Source organism: Talpa europaea, assembly GCF_964194135.1.
Source record: "Talpa europaea genome assembly, chromosome: 5".
Taxonomy (NCBI): Eukaryota; Metazoa; Chordata; class Mammalia; order Eulipotyphla; family Talpidae; genus Talpa; species Talpa europaea.
Window position 1 is genome coordinate 117251066 of NC_140071.1, and position 18133 is coordinate 117269198.

General features: G+C 37.8%; 1 protein-coding gene across 3 annotated transcripts in view; it reads left to right on the forward strand.

Moving 5' to 3' along the window:
* Positions 1–629: 629 nt before the first annotated feature.
* The window catches only part of GABRA4 (gamma-aminobutyric acid type A receptor subunit alpha4), a gene marked incomplete at both ends in the record, with an annotated part of 64944 nt that continues 47440 nt past the window's right edge, over positions 630–18133 (forward strand). The window contains 3 exons of one of the 3 annotated variants that reach the window (XM_084233190.1): positions 630–715; positions 1099–1217; positions 17648–17715. In XM_084233190.1, coding sequence (XP_084089316.1) covers positions 630–715; positions 1099–1217; positions 17648–17715 — 273 coding nt within the window. Of the gene's footprint in view, positions 716–1098; positions 1218–17647; positions 17716–18133 lie in introns of those variants that run through there. The other 2 variants (XM_084233192.1, XM_084233191.1) reach the window with 2 other exon arrangements.

Consider the following 18133-nt stretch of genomic DNA (forward strand, 5'->3'; position numbering starts at 1 on the left):
ACCAAGTCTGCCCTCCCCACGCCCAACAATCGCTGTCATAGTCCACCATTTCTCCAACTTCAGCCTTGAAAAATGGGTAAAAACGGGGGTCCTCGATCAACCTACGGATGGAGGAGCTTCTTTGGTTAGATCCAAACCCCAAGAGAGTTTGGGTGAGCGCAGGAGGGAGACGTGGTGGCTGAGCAAAGCTGTGTGTGAGGACCACTTGGGGTGAGGGGTGCGGGCGCGACGAGGGGCGGTGGACCCGGTCCTGTTCCGCAGATAGGAAGGTCGGAAAGAAGTTGCTGAGCTCTGCAGGGCAACAGCCCCAAAGTTAATCCTGGAAGCTTCAGGGTGCGGGCACGAAAGGGTGTGGAGCCGTATACTTAGCTCTCCATACACATCGAGAGAGCTCAGCGAGAAAAGGAGGGGGCGAGGAAAGGCAGGTTCCGCCTCCCCCTGGCCCGCGTGCACACACGCGCCCACCGCGGCTCGGGTTGGCTGAGCGCGGGCGAGTGTGAGCGCGGGCGAGTGTGAGCGCGCGAGTGTGCGCACGCCGCGGAAAGCCTCTGCCCTCGCCCCGCACCCTGCTCAGGGCATCTTGAGAGCCTGGAAACGTGAACAGGTTTAAAGTATGGCATGTTGCAAAGATGATTTCTGCCAAGAAGGTAACCACGATTGCGGCATCCTCCGGCATCAGTTTCGCCCTCCTGCACTTCTTGTGCCTGGCGGCTTGGTGAGTTCCCTGCGGTGAGGGGGCGCAAGGGGATAGTGGAGAAGTGACCAGTTAGTTCCCAGGCCACTCTGGCTGCCCCCCTCTCCTGTGAAAACCAGACCCTCTTATCACCGCTGGAGGTCAGGGGCCACAGCCAGGCTTTTCTGTGACCGCGTAGACGCGGAGAGCTGGAGAAGCAAGAGTGCAAGAGCGTGGACATAGGGGTGTGTGTGTGCACGGGGTGTGCTTTTCCTGACCGCTACTCTCCTCCGGATCCCTCAGCCCCTACCTCCTTTGCTTGGGGCAATCGACTCTCTAGAAAGGTAAACTGTTTCCACCTGTTCTCTGATGCATTCTTAAAATAACCCCCTTAGCCCCGTTTTTGTGTATGTGTGTGTTTGCAGTTTAAACGAATCCCCAGGACAGGACCAAAAGGACGAGAAATTATGCCCGGAAAATTTTACCCGCATCCTGGACAGTTTACTCGATGGTTATGACAACAGGCTGCGTCCTGGATTTGGGGGTATGAACGATTTCAAACGCTCAAGTGTGTCCTGTCTGTCCCTTTGAGTCTGCCTGTCTGTCTGTCTGTAGGAATATCATTAGGTATGCCTCGCGTTCAAAAATAATCTCTCTCCCTCCCTCCAACCCCTCCCCCCATGCTTTTTCTCTCTCTCTCTCTCCTCTCTTGATGAGACCTCTGACAAGAAGGCCGCCCCCACCAGCACTTTCCCATCTCCCTGCCCCCTCAGGAGCTTTGCCTCTCCCCCACACTAATTACCTCCGGGGACCTGACTGCTGGGTGGGGGAGGTTGGAGGGGAGAGTCAAAAACACGAACTCTCCCGGCTCAGTTTTAGCATTATACTTCTCCCTAAGAATGGAGTTCCCGAACCTGACCACTTTGCTCAGAGCAGGTTGCACTTGAGGCAGCTGATCCAAGTCCTCTGTCCTCCCGCGTGGTTTCTGTCCCACTGCCAAAACCTTGGCTGGCCGTGTTCTACCTAGGACATGAATCTGGGACACAAAGCTGCCTGCTCTGCTAGAGAACCTAGTCCTTTCCTGTTATCTTCTACAGTGGGATGATTTTTTATTTTATTTGGAGAGGTGACATTTTCTTCCCTCCTAAACTTAGGAGTCAGAGGTGTTGTGGATTTCTTTTCTCCTTCAGTAAATATTTGTAAAGGATCTGGTTGAGGCATAGCTATTAACAGTATTGTTGCTCTTTTTCACATCCACATCCCCTTTGTTTATATAAAGGGAATCTGTGTGGCAGGCATTGTGCTAGACACTCTGTTTACAAAATCTCAAGATATTTTTTCCTTAACTTCAAACACCCTCTCAGTCCAGTTCAGAGAGGACAGGTGACTTGGTAGGGTCTCAATGGAAGTGTTTGCCCAGGTCTTCCATCAAGTTCTTGTTGTTTACACTAAGTTACCCTTTAGGAAATGAATTGAACGAGGCTTAGACTCTATCTTAGAGGAGCTCCTATTCTAGAAGTAAGAATAACAATCTCTGCCAATGATTATTTACTTATTTAAATGTTCATACATACCAGACATTTTACAGGCATTAGTTTTTAGCTTTCACAATCCTGAGAGAAAGCTATTAGTACCCTTATTTTACAGATGAAGAAATTGAAGCTTGGGAAGTGAAATGACCGATCTAAGTTCACAGTTGGTAAGTGGTATAGGCAGGATAGGAACCCAGGTCAGGTTGCGTACTTAAGAGATGAACCTATGCAATATTGGGGATGATATCAGATACTATATAATGAATATCATGCAATATTAGAAGTGCAGAGAAATTTAAGCTTCTTACGGAAAGTGTGCAGGAGATAAGATGGTGGGAGCATGAAGTAAGTAAAAGAATGGGAACAGGATTTTCCTCCTAGGAAAGACCACATTAGATATGATTTAGGAGTGGAGTCCCAGGAGAGAAAGGACTGTTGGAGATAAAATAGAATTGGATGTAGTAGAGCTGGATGAATCCTTGGAAATCTATCACATGTTGTTCATTTTAACAAAGATACTGAGGATTAGAAAAGGGACATAGTTTTTACAGGGACATATGGCATAATGATAGGTAGGGGTCAGGGCTTCTGACTCCACACCACTTTTTTCTGGGTTTAATTAAGAGGATATAGGGAACATTTGAAGACATTAATTTAATCTTTGTATGTTGACAATTATAAATATGATTGAGAAGAATAAAAGATTTTCCTGGCCCTTTACATGCTGTCTGGCCAGGGGCTAGTATACTTAGTTAGCACTGCATTTGCCATTATGCAAATATGAAAAAAGTCTTTATTATAAAAGTGAATCATTTGTCAATACATGATCTTTCATGAGGGAGAGAGAAATTATAACTAATCAAAAATAATTTCCTGGACAATGTTTCAGATGATGTGATATCATTTAAGACTCTATTATATCAATAAAAGAGGATTTATATGTCCATAAAGGTTTTAAACTTGACATCTCAAGGAAAGAAAAAAATATGTGAACTATAAAGTCACATGTTTAAATATTTATTAGAGAATTGATATACCTGAACATAAATTAAAGTGAAAAGTTATAATTGAAGCTATTGGTTTTATTATTAAATGTTGAACATTAATATCTGCCCAGTTAGTTTTAATGCAAGTTATAATTCAAAAAGAAGGAGGGATCTATTGTAGGTGGATCCTTTTCACCAGTTACCCTCTCCCTTAATATTAAGTAAACTATGAAATGAGTGCACTCAATCTATATAAGCCATTACTGGATTTTGGTTAGTTGCAGTACCACTGACATGTCTCAAGGGCATTATTAGTCATCTTACTTGTCACTCTCAAGGGATCTGCATTACCCACTTGGAGATACTTTTATAGCTTTATGAGAGGGGGTTCAGTTCACCCCTTCAAGTGCTAGCAGTTGATTAATCATTAAACACTTACTATATAGGACATTTTTTGGCTCTGTTCATAAATATTTGTGTTAAATGTGATTCATTTTTTAGAAGTGGGTCATTCTCTATAAATGTGTAGTATTCCAAATGTGCCAGAAGAACAGTAATTCTCACCTGCAGAAAATGTGTAATTTGTTTACAATATAGTATAAAATGAGCATTACTGAAATAATAAGAAAACTTTTTTAGTGCTGATTTTCGGAGGCCACAAGTTTGAGCCCCTCTGACATTTTATACTTTGTGGAAAGTTTGGCATTTTAAAAATAAAATGAAAATAATTCAGATTTTGTCCAGTATGCTATAAATACAGATTTACTTCCTGGTTCCTTTAATCCTACTTCTGCTCTTTGTGGAGCATTTACTTTATGTCTGTTTATACAACTTAGCTGTGTTCCATTTGAAATAAAGCTAAAAGCAAAGATTTGAATTAAAATTGGATGGTTTGTGATTGCTCAGTAGGCCAGGCAGGGGTTGAAATAGATTTGGAACCTAAATTACATATTTTTAACTCAGCAGCACAGCTTGCAACAGAGAAATGAAAGGAACAATTTTTGTTCTCTTCCTTTTATCCCTCTAGGATCTCCTCTGCCTTGTCCCTCACATTCTCCCATTGGAGAAGAAAAGGGGAAAAGGTGAGAGGAAAAGGAAGGAGGCATGGTGAGAGAAGCTAGATCAGGACATCTGAAGGGTAGAAGTTATTTTGGCCTTGGACAAATCACTCCGCTGTCATCCCGAAGTAGCTTGCACCTGCTTAGAAGTGGCACACACGTGACCCCTTCCACAAAGGAGCTGGGAGATCACTCCCCTGTGCTCTTAGTCCCTTTCAACTCTGTTTAAGACTACTTAAAACTGCATTGCTAAGATACTAAACACCTGGAGAGAGTTTAGGCAGTCAATCCTTACTTATTTTCCTTTATTGAAGCATTACACAATGTTTTGTGCAGCTCAGGCTTTTAAGGCCTATGATCTGGAATAATAAAATGATTCAAATATTGATGATTAGCTTGTATCATTTTACACAACCTCTCTGAAATGGGAGAGGAACATCAGGGTCAATTTTATCAGGTTGCTCACCAACATTGTAGGACTTCACATTGGTCGAATCCTCCATAGTTTTGAAAATATTTTTCACATACAGTATCTACTAAAATTAACAGAAAAAGACAAAGACATGAGCATGACTGGCATTACCCCTCTGTTAAAGAGGAGGCTGAGAAAATTTCCAAAGTATTGCCCAAGGACCCAACAACTAGTATTGACAAGACTACAATTCACACCTCCATCTTTAAACCTCTAGTGAGGCAGATGGTGTCTTCTCCATCCACTTCTAAAGCTTTCTTGTATCCTTCTGTTTACCAAAAGCCACATTTTCATTAACATACCTTCTTGTTACTAAGTAAATAAGTCATTAAAATAAGCAAAACTGCATTTCCCCTATAGGAACAAAATGAGAACTTTTATTCTAAATCTTCGATAACATTTAAAATGGGAAAGCAAACATAGACGGTTGCATATACTTAGGTAAATTTGAATTAATTTCCCTACACAAACAGAAATATCCTTGCAATGTTTTTAAATGATCTACATCCACCTAAAAATTAATGTGTAATGTGCTAGTTTTATAATTGAATGCCAACAGAGAATATATTTTTTGAAGTATATAGATGAAAAATAAAACTTCAAATCCACAAGGCAACAGAAAAATAAAATTTCATTCTCTTCTGATTGGTAATATTCATTCATTTACTGAACCAATAAACAGACATCAAAAGACCACTGTGTGTCAGGAAGGATATTAGGTTGTGAAGATATAATTATGAAGCAGACACAGAAACTCATGAACTTTATTGCTAAGCAGGATAGAGAGATAAGAATAATAAAGAAACAAATAACAACATAATTAAAGCTACAGCTGTGGTACCACCAAATAGCATGCTAAGAGAGACAGTAAATTGGGGAAGGGATCTATTTCAGATATGGTTGTCAAGGAAGTCTTTTAAGTTGAGACCTGAAGATGCCAGATGTGGAAAAGGTAGGCAAAAATAGTTGTCAGGTAGGAAAAAAAAAAATAGCAAAGTAAAGATCCAGAAATAGATAATAAATGAAGGGATTCCAGTGTGCTGGTAGTTGGAAGGCAAGAGAAGAATCTCACAGGGCCATGGTAATCAGAGGAGAAAATGTGCAAGGCCTTTGAGGATCCTATAAAGGAGCTTAGGTTATCTTTTTTAGCAAAGATGGAAGTTGCTGGCATTTTTAGTGGAGGGGATGACATGCTATGACTTAGATAATGATGTAACCCTTCTGGCTACTACACGAAGACTTAGATAAGGAGGTATGGAAATATTGGAATGAAGAAAGCCAGTGATAATGCTTGTTTTTTGGTTTTCTCTATTAAGTTAGTGATGGCTTGGAATAATTTGGTTCATGTGGTAGAGATGGATATAAGGTATGTTTTGGAACTATAATTCAACGAAGAGTTAATGATGGAAGAATTTAATATGGGTGGTAAAGGACAGGGAGAAAAAAAAAAGTTTCCCAGATTTTTATTTTGAGAAACTGGGCAAGAGGGCAATGTTATTTAAATTGGGGAGGATAAGAGGAGGAACATTTAGAGTAAGGGCAAAATCAGCAGTTCATCTTTGGATATATTAAAGTGAATGTACAAGCATGACATCTTAGTGACTGTACCTATCTGAATGTCAGAGAGTCATTGAAAATCAGTGTCTAGATAGGTGTATTGAAAGACAAGAAAAAAATAGCCTAGGACCATGTTGCAAGGTACGTTAACAATTGACGAAGCAAAAGAAAATACACTAGCAGAGTGTGAAGTTATAGAAGTCAAGAGAATGGAGTTTCTTAGGAAGAAGGAATGTGACACCTCTTAGACATTCTTCCCTGATTTTAAGTAAGATAAAGCTGGCTATCTGGAGATAATTACATTTCACTCACTTTTGATCACTTTTTTATGAATCACATTATTTGTGCCAGGCATTGTGCTAGGATGGCACTGGAGATATATTATTAAACAAAAGCAATGCAATCCCCTGCTTTAATGAATGACACTCTAGTGAAAGAGACAGAAAAAAGTAAAATATAGAGTATGTCAGATATTGATAATACCTATAGAAAAATATAAAGCAGGTTCAGTTTCAACCAGGGTAGTTAGGAAAGATTTCATTGAGGTGACCTGTGAACAATAATTTTGAGTAAGTAATAGCTTAAACCACATTTAGGTTTAGTCTTCAGGTTGGAAGGAACTCTGTGCAGGGACATAATACACATGGAAGACAGAGTCAGGCAATGATGTTGAACAGGGCTGAGAAATGGAAGAATTTGGGTAAAATATTATAGGCTGGTAAGAACTTTGCTTTTACTCTGAGTCATATCAGACATGATTGGAAGTTTACAGTGGCCAAAAGAACTAAACTGGATAAATTTCAGAGGCTTGCCTTAGTTGCTTTATTGAGAACAGGTAGTCAGGGTCAAGAGCAAATGCAAAGAGGATTTTGCAATAAACCAAGCAAAAGATGATGGACAATTTGACCGAGCAAAGAAGTTTGTAAATTTGTAAGAACTGGTTTGCTTCTGGCTATATTTCGAAGTTCTAGTCCACTGATGACAGCTAGAATGTGGGATGTGAGAAAAAGGGAGGTGTCATGTCTAACTTCAAAGTTTTTGACTTGAACACCTAGAAAAATGAAATTGCCAGACTGTGGCAGAGGCAGACTTAAGAGTGTGGATGAGCAATTTATATGTAGATGTGTTAAACTTGAGATGCTTAGTAGATATTAAGTGGAGGTCAGCCTGAGTGCATGGATGAAGGATATGTCATGTACATATGATATTGACAGTTACAAGACTAAAGAGATCACCATAAGATGAAGACTGATATGAAAGAAGTACACATATTGAGCTCTGAAGTCTCTACTGTTTAAAGATGGAGAGAGGAGGAGAAATCTTGATCCTAGGATTGAACTTTGAGGTTAGAAGAAAATCTTAAAGAGTGTATACTGGATACTAAGTTAAAAAAAAAAGGGGGCATTTCAAATAGGAGGTAAGATTGCTCAGTTGCATTTAATGCTACTGACAGATTAAGAATGTAAAATTAACCGCTAAAGTTAGCATTATTATATCTTCCATGCTGTTGAGAAGAGTAGCATTTGTCAGTTGATGTGTGAAAGTGTGCTGGATAGGATCAAGAGAGAATGGGAAATATCTTTTGAAGCTAGTGTTTTTGTTTCTTTTTGATAAATACACAGATGTGAAATTGTTGGATCATATGTTAGGTTCTATTTTTTAATTTTCTGAAGAAACTCTATACTCTTTTCCATAGTGGCTGCACCCACATATTCATTGAAGCATTATTTACAAGCCAAGACACGGAAACAACCTAAGTGTTCATTGACTGATGAACGGATAGAAAGGTGTAATATAATTTAATATGTAAAACATGATTATTAATTATAATTACATAAATATAAAATCAACATGTGTGTATATAATGGACTACTATTCAGCCAGGAAAAAGGCAGAAATACCTGTCATTTACAACAACATGGGTGGATCTTGAGTGCACTATATTAAGTGAGATAAGTCAGACAAAGACAAACATCAAATTATCACACTTTTTGGTGGAATCTTAAAAAGAAATTAACTCATGATACATAGAGCAGATTGTGTGTGTGTGTGTATGTGTGTGTAAAGAGAACTGGTAAGGGTACTTTTTATGGTGAGGTAAATGGAAGGAGAAATAGAATCAAAATTGGTTTTGATGGGAGATAGATTATTTTTTTAAGTTTGTGGGAGCTTTGCTGTAGAGAAGGGAAAATGATGACATTACAAAAAAGATTTTTTGGGTCCTAAGCATTAAATCAGAATATAATAGATGATGAAGTGAATACTAAAAGGAAGAATTTGAGGCAGTGTGTATAGCTTTTGTCAAGAAGTTTAAATATGAAAGGGAAGAAGAAAAGGGGAATGTCTTTTTTTTTTAAGATTAGACATACTATGACATGTTTGTGTACAGTGGAGTATAATTTCATGTTAATGGGAGGGAAAGGATAACTGAAAGAAAGATCCTCTTTAGAAAATAAGAAACTATAGGGCCTCCCCGGTGGCGCAGCAGTTGAGCGCTGGGTTGCAAAGCTGCCCGCAGCCTCTGCAGCGCCGGTTTGATCCCTGGCTGCTCCCCGGCCACCCGGAGGAGGGTCCCACATGGCGCGCAGACCTCTCCTGCCGCCCGCTGCTCCCCTCAGCAGTGTACTTCGGTCCTTCTGCCTGCTCTGCTCCCCGCTCTGGCTCTGGTGAATTCTCTCACCCTCCCGCGCTTCTGACTGTATCCAGTGCATGTATAAACAAAACAAACAAACAAACAAACAAATAAATAAATAAAACATGCCTCTATTAAAAAAAAAAAAAAGAAAATAAGAAACTATAAAATCCAGAACACACGTTTACTTTCTTATGGTCTGGATTTAATAAAGGAAGATAAACTAGGGCTGTCATATATTTGCATTTTCTTTAGGGCAATAATATGCAAAATGTATTTGGTGTTTCCTGAGTAGGCATTATAAACTCTGTGTATAGCTGTTACTTTCATGGGGGACACTTAGATGATATTTCATTAGCATTTTAGTTTTCTTTTAGATGACAAAATACATCAACTACCATTTGTATATCTTCAAACAAATAACTGTATTATTCCCTAGATATTTTTTATGTTTATTTTTTAAAAATTCCTGGTGCATAGAATTGGATTCTGAATTAATAATTCTTGGTTTGTGACATACTTTCATTATAAAATCACACATAACTTTTTTATCCATCCAGCTATTCATTTCCTTACTGTAATATAATATACATACCAGTTAAATCATCAGACAGCACAACCTTGGTGGCAATTTTCATGTTGCTATGTGGTCTCCATCATCCTATCTTCCTATCTTCACCCAAAGTAACCACCATTCTGAATCCTTCTTTTAAAATTGTTAACATTTCCTTGAATATCACTTTAGTTCAACTTTATTTTTTAATTAAGTACATTTACATTTTAAAATCTTATTGTTTTGAACTTGTCATATATAATCTTTTGGTACTTTTTCACTTAATGGTGTGTTGCTATGATTCTTTTTCATTGTTGCATATTGTTACTGATCCTTCATTTTAACTACTGTGTGATATTCCAGTTTATTCATCTGCTCTGTTGGCAGTAGGCAATTTGCTTATATCCAAGATTGTGTTACTGTGAATATTCTGGCCCAAATTTCTTGCTGTAAATGTGCAAGAGTTTTTTATGCATATATATCCAAGAATGGATTTTTCTGGATCTTAGTGTAAGTGGGAGTTCAACTTGATGAGAGAACACCAAACTGTTTTCTGTGGTGGTTTTGCAAATTCCAGCTCCCATTTACAATGAATATGAGATTCAGGATCCACAAACCCTTCAACAGTTAACATAGATATAGATATAAATATAGATATAGATATAGATAAGATACAAATAGGCTGCAGAATACTTGAAATGGTATTTTATTGTGACATAATCTGAATTTCTCTGATTTTCAGTGTGGCCGGACATATTATCATGGAAAATTTTCCTTCTGTGAACTGCATTTTTATATTTTTGCCCACATTTTGTTGTTTAATGCTTTTCTTATTTATTAGATGTTTTTAACCATTTAAAAAGTGGCCTGCATTGATAGAAGGATCCTAGAATATAGAAGGCACAAAACTTTAATGTCATCAAAGTAAGATGCTCTAGTTTTCTGCTTTCTTGTGGAAATCTTTGGCTGTCTAGTCTTTGTTTAATATTCAGGGAAAGTAGTATTCCAAAATTTCCTAAGTGGCTAATGAAACTAAATATTTCTTTAAATATTTAATTTAAGATTTCTTGTTGTCACTGTTGGAGTTCTTAAATACTTTTTGTCTTGATTTTTGGAGACACATCAATAATGTTTTATGAAATGTAGCTGGATGTCTAGATTTAGGTGGCTGAAATGACATATTTCCTTAAGTAGATAGCTGGGGAGGAAATGTGGAGAGTGAGGCTTCACTGGTTTCAACATCAGCAAATAGCTTAGGTCTTTGTCCCTTTGTGACAGCAAATTAGACGCTGTTATTGGATAAATAATTAAAAAGTCATATCCTTTGACTAGGTCTATACAGCTAAAGTAATGTGAACAGTAGAAAATGATCTGATACATTGTTAATTGCCTTCCTACTTTCCAAGCAAATTAGGTCCATCAATATGATGGGAATATTCCCCAGCATTTGATCTTGGTGCTCTTGGCTACTTTTTTAAAAGATTGTTTGCTTTACATATGTCTACCGTATTTGGGATTAAAAACCGTTTTGCTATTACCAATGACGTAAAGTAGAATTTTTAAAATAAAATGTGTCTTTGATGTTACACAAATGCATATAAAATTATGAAAGGCCTTTCCAAGCTCAAATTTATCTGGTTTCTATGTAATTATTCTCTTAGTAAGGTTGATTTGAACATCCTAAACTCTAGTGTTAGATGAAGCGTTTCTAAGAATTATTCCTAATTGCATAGCGACCATTATTCATTGAAAACTGATTTATTGGAAACCTATTACATTTAAAGCCTGAGATTAGTACTGGGAGAGGATACAAATATAAATAAGACAGTTTCTGCTTTAATTGGGAAATATTTTTGGCCTACCTGATGTAACAAATGAATCCCAGTAATTTTTCCTTTTGGGAGGTTTTGAAAGCATTACTGGGATGATATTAGGAACACAATCAAACACAGAGTTATTTACCACTTATATGTGAAGCACTGCACTAACTTGTGACTTCAAAGAAGATTAAGATTTTTGTCTTTGCTATTAAGGAAAGAAAAACCAGATTCACCCCAGGCTGGAATAAGAATAAGAGTAAAGGAATAGTAAGGACTTTAGGAACATAGTTCAGAAAATACTGAAGAACAAAACAGGAACTGTAGGTAGGGTATGTTGTGTATTAGATAGAAAACTAGGTAAGTAATTAATTTATTGACTTATCCTTAAATTATATAGTGTAGTAAAGCTAGAACATACTTTGAAAATCAATTCAAGGGGGTTATAATGCTGGCTGTGGCATAACATTATTTAACCTCTGTGATCTCAGTTTCTGATTCATAAAATTCTCATGATGTATTATGCTTAGAGGGTGTTGTAGGACTTCAATGAAATAGGAAAAAAAATGGAAAAAGCCAGTCCCCTGCATGGTAGATAGTGGACCTTCAATAAATAGATTATTGTATCTCTGCTTATTGTTACTTTTTAAACTTATCTCTGTGATCATTTACACACATGTGCCTTTTGGTCTTAGCTTCCCATCCCACCCCCACAACCCTCCAGGACACTGCTATCTCTCAAGTGGACTAGTCTAGCAGTCTCTTATGAGAGCCCTTCTTGTACTGCTGACTCCCTATAATTTATTGTCCATGAAACTGCTGGAGCGATTATATAATCCAGATCATATAATTTCCTTACTTCAAACCTTAGATAGCTGCTCGCTGATTAAGAAATACAAACCAGGGCCTCCCCTGGTGGCACAGCGGTTGAGCGCTGGGCTACGAGGCTGCCCGCAGCCTCTGCAGCACTGGTTGGTTCCCCGGCCACTGGCGAGGGTCCCGCAAAAAAAAGAAAAAAGAAAAAAGAAAAAAAAAGAAATACAAACCAAACTTCTTACCATAGCCTGTAAGCAGAGACAGAGATACAGAATAATAGGAGAAAAGTTGGGGAAAAACTTAGGAGTATAGACCTGCCATAACAAAGAAACACCAAGTAAACAACAGCAAGTTGTTTTTTTTTTGTTTGTTTGTTTTGTTTTTTATAGAGGCATGTATTTTTATTTGTTTGTTTGTTTGTTTGTTTTGTTTATACATGCTCTGGGTACAGTCAGAAGCGCAGGAGGGTGAGAGAATTCACCAGAGCCAGAGTGGGGAACAGAACAGGCAGACTGATGAAATACACTACTGAGTGGAGCAGTGGGCACGGCAGGAGAGGTCTGCGCGCCATGTGGGACCCTTGCCGATGGCCCAGGATCGAACCGGCGCTGCAGAGGCCACGGGCAGCTTCGCAACCCAGCGCTCAACTCCGCTGCGCCACCGGGGAGGCCCAGCAAGTTTTTTTTAATAAATCTGGAGGCTAGAATTCTAAGGCCAAGCTTTCAGCATAGCCAGTTTCTTCTAAACACTCTTTCTTGGTTGTGTCAATGATTATTTTCTCTGTGTCTTCATAGGGTCTATCTTCTGTGTGTTCCTGAGGTCTTGTATCCTCTTTTAAAGGACATTAGTCTTATTTGTTTAGGCCTACCCTCATTCTAGCTTAAATTCCTTCTTAAACTCCCTATCCCCAAACATCCTCATATTCTAAGGCATGAGGTACTAGGACTTCAGCATGTGAATTTGGGCAGATTATAATTACGTTCATAACAATCTCTTTATGTATTGCTGTGGTTGTCACTGGGATTGCTACAAATTCTTCACCCTTTCATCAACTGTCCCCATAACATATATTATAAATATGTTGCTTTAAAGATACCCCTTTCAGGACATAGGCTCAGGAGTGGGTGTTCTGAACTGACTCTGGTTTTCATTCTGTTTAGTGACTTCACATTCATTTCTTCTCATTCTTTTTTTCACTTGATTTCCTCCATCCTCACTGGCCTTTTTATTCTGGCCTTGAATAAAATAAGATCTTTCCAACCTCTAGCTTTTTCTATTGAAGTTCTCCTATCCTGGGATGCAAATCTCTCAGTTCTTCCATTTATTTCTGTTCACTTTCTAGGTCTTGTTTAAAAGTCACAGCTTTGAAGAGTAGTTAAAAATTCTAGAGTGGCTGTCTCAGTCTTAATTACCAGTAACTTTTGTTCTTTTTATGAATGATACCATTATTCCATTAAGTTTATTTCATTATTATTAGTACTTTGATTTCTCAAATAGCATGTCAATTCCCTTAGGCAGGGAACTGGTGAGTCTTGTTTACCATTGTAACACCAGGGCCTTGCATGGAACCTGGTACACAGCAGGTGCTCGCTCTCTCAGTAAATGTTTATTGAATGAGGATCTGAATGAAATCTCTTTGCCAATCATATTGTTAGGGTCTTAATCTCAAAGGTTCACATGATGGTATAAAGCAAATACTGAAAAATGTCACAAATACTCAGTGTAATTCTGAACACAAAATAGTTTTCAAGGATCATTGAAAAAGTAGTACGTTATGTAAGAATTTGAAAATGCCAATTATCATGCAATCATTATAACTACAAAAATTAGCATCCACCCACACACCTAAAAATAAATTTATAAGGAAAAATATCATTGGCATAATTCTTCCCTTTTTTACTTTTTCTACTCCCCTACAACATCTATGACATTAATATTTTAGAACACGCAGTTTGTTAAACACAGTTCTAGAAAACTGTGAGCTGGAGTAAAGTGAACAGCATCACATAGGAATTTGATAGAAGCAGAGTGCCCCTTAGACCTACCAAATCAGGATAGCAGGGGTAGCGTTCAGCCACCAAACCTTTCAGGAAATTTTGATGTAGTTACAGTTTGAGACCACTGCCCAAAATTGATCTTTGAAGTCACCTTTGATTCTCAAGAATCTTTTCAGTCCAGGTATCAGGGCATTCTCAACCTTGCCTGACTTGAGTGACATAGTATTTCTGCTTTTTAGCACTTTGAAAAGTGCCCTTAAAAAACTGGCACAGTGATTTCTCTCACACTTGAACAATTTTGAATGAAATCTCCATCTTTCAGGGTTTAGCACACACTACCTGCTTCCTGGATTGCCTTCCTTTTTTTGGAAAAATGTACCTTAATAAACTTATTGCTACCATATTTTTTTGTTTTGGTTCTAATTTCCCATTCAAATAAAAATTCAAGTTAACTTCTCACATTTTACTTTTCTGTTTTCCAAAGTTGTCACTTTTTTGAAATGAAAACTAATCATATCATCCTGATCTATCCTTTTGGCTCTACACTTCCAAGGAATGTATTTTCTCAGGGTACTTATTCATGCAAGAATTTTCTCATTCTCCCACAAAATTATTGCTCTTTCAGTGCTTCTATTTTCATCCTATAAAAGGAGAAATATTCTGATTTGTTTTTATGACGATAACTTTAGACCTGTGACATTAAATTACACCAATGATTTTTTGTCATTTTTGGCATAAGTCCAATTGCCCAACCAGTATCCAAGGGGAATAGTCCATCATGATAGCAGATGTTGTTCTTTCCATTATTGAATATCTAGCCCCTGGCCATGCAGTGCTTTAAACCATCATTTAAGGAAATTGTGTTGAAGAGGGTAACATTTAAAAATGTTTTTGTTAGTAATAAAAAAGTACATTATATATAACCATTATTGAGCATATCATGTTCCTGGGACTGGAATAAGTAATTTATAGATATTATTTCCACTGGTATTCATGAAAACCTTTACCTATGAGAATAGGTGACTTGACCAAGTTCATATTAGAAAAGATTAAGGTCAAATTTGAACTCCAGAATTCCTGATTTTGTGCCTCATGTTATACCCAGATTTTATCAATTTTCCTTGGTTTAAAATTTGTGTCAGCACAGTTGTCACTATGCTCTCACCTTTTCCTTTGCCAAACACACTTGTGTTTTTGTTCCTCAACCCATCTTCTTTAGATATGGCTAAGAATATCAGGGTGACCATTATTGGAAGCCAAGGGAACTAATCCTTAATAAGTACTTCCATGAGAGAGTAGCAATGTTCAGGGTTTCAAATGAGCAATTTCATTTGATCCTTTTCAACAGTCTTGCTTGTGTGTGTAGTTGCTACAGTGAGGGGTTAAGAAGATCACATACCTAGCTGATGGCAGAGCATGAATATGTCTGATATATGAGAGCCTTTTTGATGCCAGTCATTAGGAGAAGATCTTTAACCTCAACTGCCAAAGATGCACTTATTTTATTTTATTTTTTTAAATTAAATTTTATTTTTATATTCCCCATACAATTGCAACCCCCTTATTTTGATCCCGATCCCTTCCCTCCCCGCCCCCCACCCCCCATAGAGTGTCTCTGGTTCATAGTTTTTTTGTTGATTATGATTTTCACTTTCTTATAGTTATTCATTTTCCTGGTCCCTTATTTAAGTTTTCTAGATTCCTGCTATGAGTGAGACCATCCGGTATTTTTCTTTTTCTTTCTGGCTTATTTCGCTGAGCATGATCCCTTCCAGCGCCATCCATGTTGCTGCAAATTGCATGTGTTTATCTTTTTTGAATGCTGAGTAATATTCCATGGTGTATATGTACCACATCTTCTTGATCCAGTCATCTATTTTTGGGCATTTGGGTTGTTTCCAAAGCTTAGCTATCGTAAACAGTGCTGCTTTAAACATAGGGGTGCAGGTGTTCTTTGGAATTGATGTTTCTGTGTCCTTTGGGTAAATACCTAGGAGTGGAATCGCTGGATCATATGGAAGCTGTATGTTTAGTAGGTCCAGAAATCTCCACACAGCTCTCCATAATGGTTGGACCAGTTTGCACTCCCACCAACAGTGCAGGAGAGTTACTTTTTCTCCACAACCTCGCCAACATTTGTTGTTGCTAGTTTTTTTTAATATGTGCCATTCTCACTGGTGTGAGATGGTATCTCATGGTAGTTTTGATTTGCATTTCCCTGATTACAAGTGATGTTGAACATTTTTTCATATGTCTGTAGGCCATTTGCATTTCCTCTTCAGAGAAGTTTCTTTTTAGCTCTTCTGCCCATTTTTGGACTGGATATTTTCTTTGTTGTTGTTGAGTCTCATCAGCTCTTTGCAGATTTTTGTGATCAGTCCTTTATCATTAGTGTTGGGTGCAAAAATGTTCTCCCAGTTGGTGGGGTTTCTCTTTGTTTTTGTTATTGTCTCTTGCTGTGCAGAAGCTCTTTAATTTGATGTAGTCCCAACTATTTATCTTTGCCTTCACTATCACTACTTTGGGTGATGTGTCTGTAAAGATGTCTTTGATGTGCCTATCACATAGTGTTTCACCTATATTTCCTTCTATGCATTTTATGGTTTCAGGTCTTATGTCTAGTTCTTTAATCCATTTTGAGTTGATTTTTGTGTATGGTGTGAGGTAGTGGTCAAGCTTCATTCTTTTGCATGTAGCAACCCAGTTTTCCCAGCACCATTTATTGAACAAACTTTCTTTGCTCCAATGCATAGTCTTTGCTCCTTTGTCAAAGATTAGTTGACCATAAATCTGTGGGTTTATTTCTGGATTTTCTATTCGATTCCATTGATCTGTATGTCTGTTCTTGTTCCAGTACCATGCAGTTTTGATGATTATGGCTTTGTAGTATAGTTTGAAGTCTGGGAGTTTGATGCCTCCATTTCCTTCTTTTTTTTTCAGGAAGCTTTGGCTATTCGGGGTTTTTGGTGATTCCATATGAATTTCATCAATAATTGTTCTATTTCTTTGAAGAATGACATTGAAATTTTGATTGGAATAGCATTGAATCTGTATATTGCTTTTGGTAGGATGGCCATTTTAATAATGTTTATTCTTCCAATCCATGAGCAGGGGATGTCTTTCTATTTCTTTGTGTCTTCTTCAAAGATGCACTTTTTATGGCCATTATGTTTTTCTCCTCCCCACTCTACTGGCCAAGTTCTTTTTTTTAAAAACTCACACCTTTACTCGAGGGCAATCAGATGATGGACTATAAAAAATCACAAAGGCTGAACACTTTTGTTTTCTGCACTGCCTGCACAGTGCCTAGGGGTGGTATATCTTTGAAGAAACAAGGTTCTGGTAAGTAATTGGGGTTTCTTTTTGCCGTAAGTAAACAATGCACTTTTATTTTTTTTGGTCTACATTTTTGTAGAGATGTTATGTCACTGAAAACTTAAGATGCCTGTAAAAACATGATGTATCATGTCTGTCTTTACTCTTTAATTATCCATCCACCTTGCCTGTAAAATGAGTAATTATTTTTTCACACTTATTTACTTCATGCCTACCAGGACCTGTTACAGAAGTGAAAACTGACATATATGTCACCAGCTTTGGCCCTGTTTCTGATGTTGAAATGGTAGGTATTTGGGAAATTTAATGTAACTTTTGGGATTTGAAGAAAGCATGCAGAAAAGAAGGCAATTCATGTTTATTTTGTTGTCAATCACAAAATGAAAGTACAGCCTAATTAGAGTCAGAGGTTTGTAGGGAGTTACTGAATTTGCATTTCATCTTTAACATTTGAGTATTTTTTGGCTAGGAGTTTTTCTCAATAAAGAAAAGAACTTTCCTATTAGTAGTCCCCACAGCAAAACCTTGTGTGAAGTTTTCTTTTCCCTTAGAAAATTATTGAAAAGGAGAATATTAGAGAGTGTAATTAGATTTAATATGAAACTATACAGTAGTTCTAAATGCATGTAGTATTTCGTGTTGGTCTAGTTTCTTACCCCACTCTCCTCCTCTTCCTCCTGTGCTCTCCTGCTTAATGAGCTTAG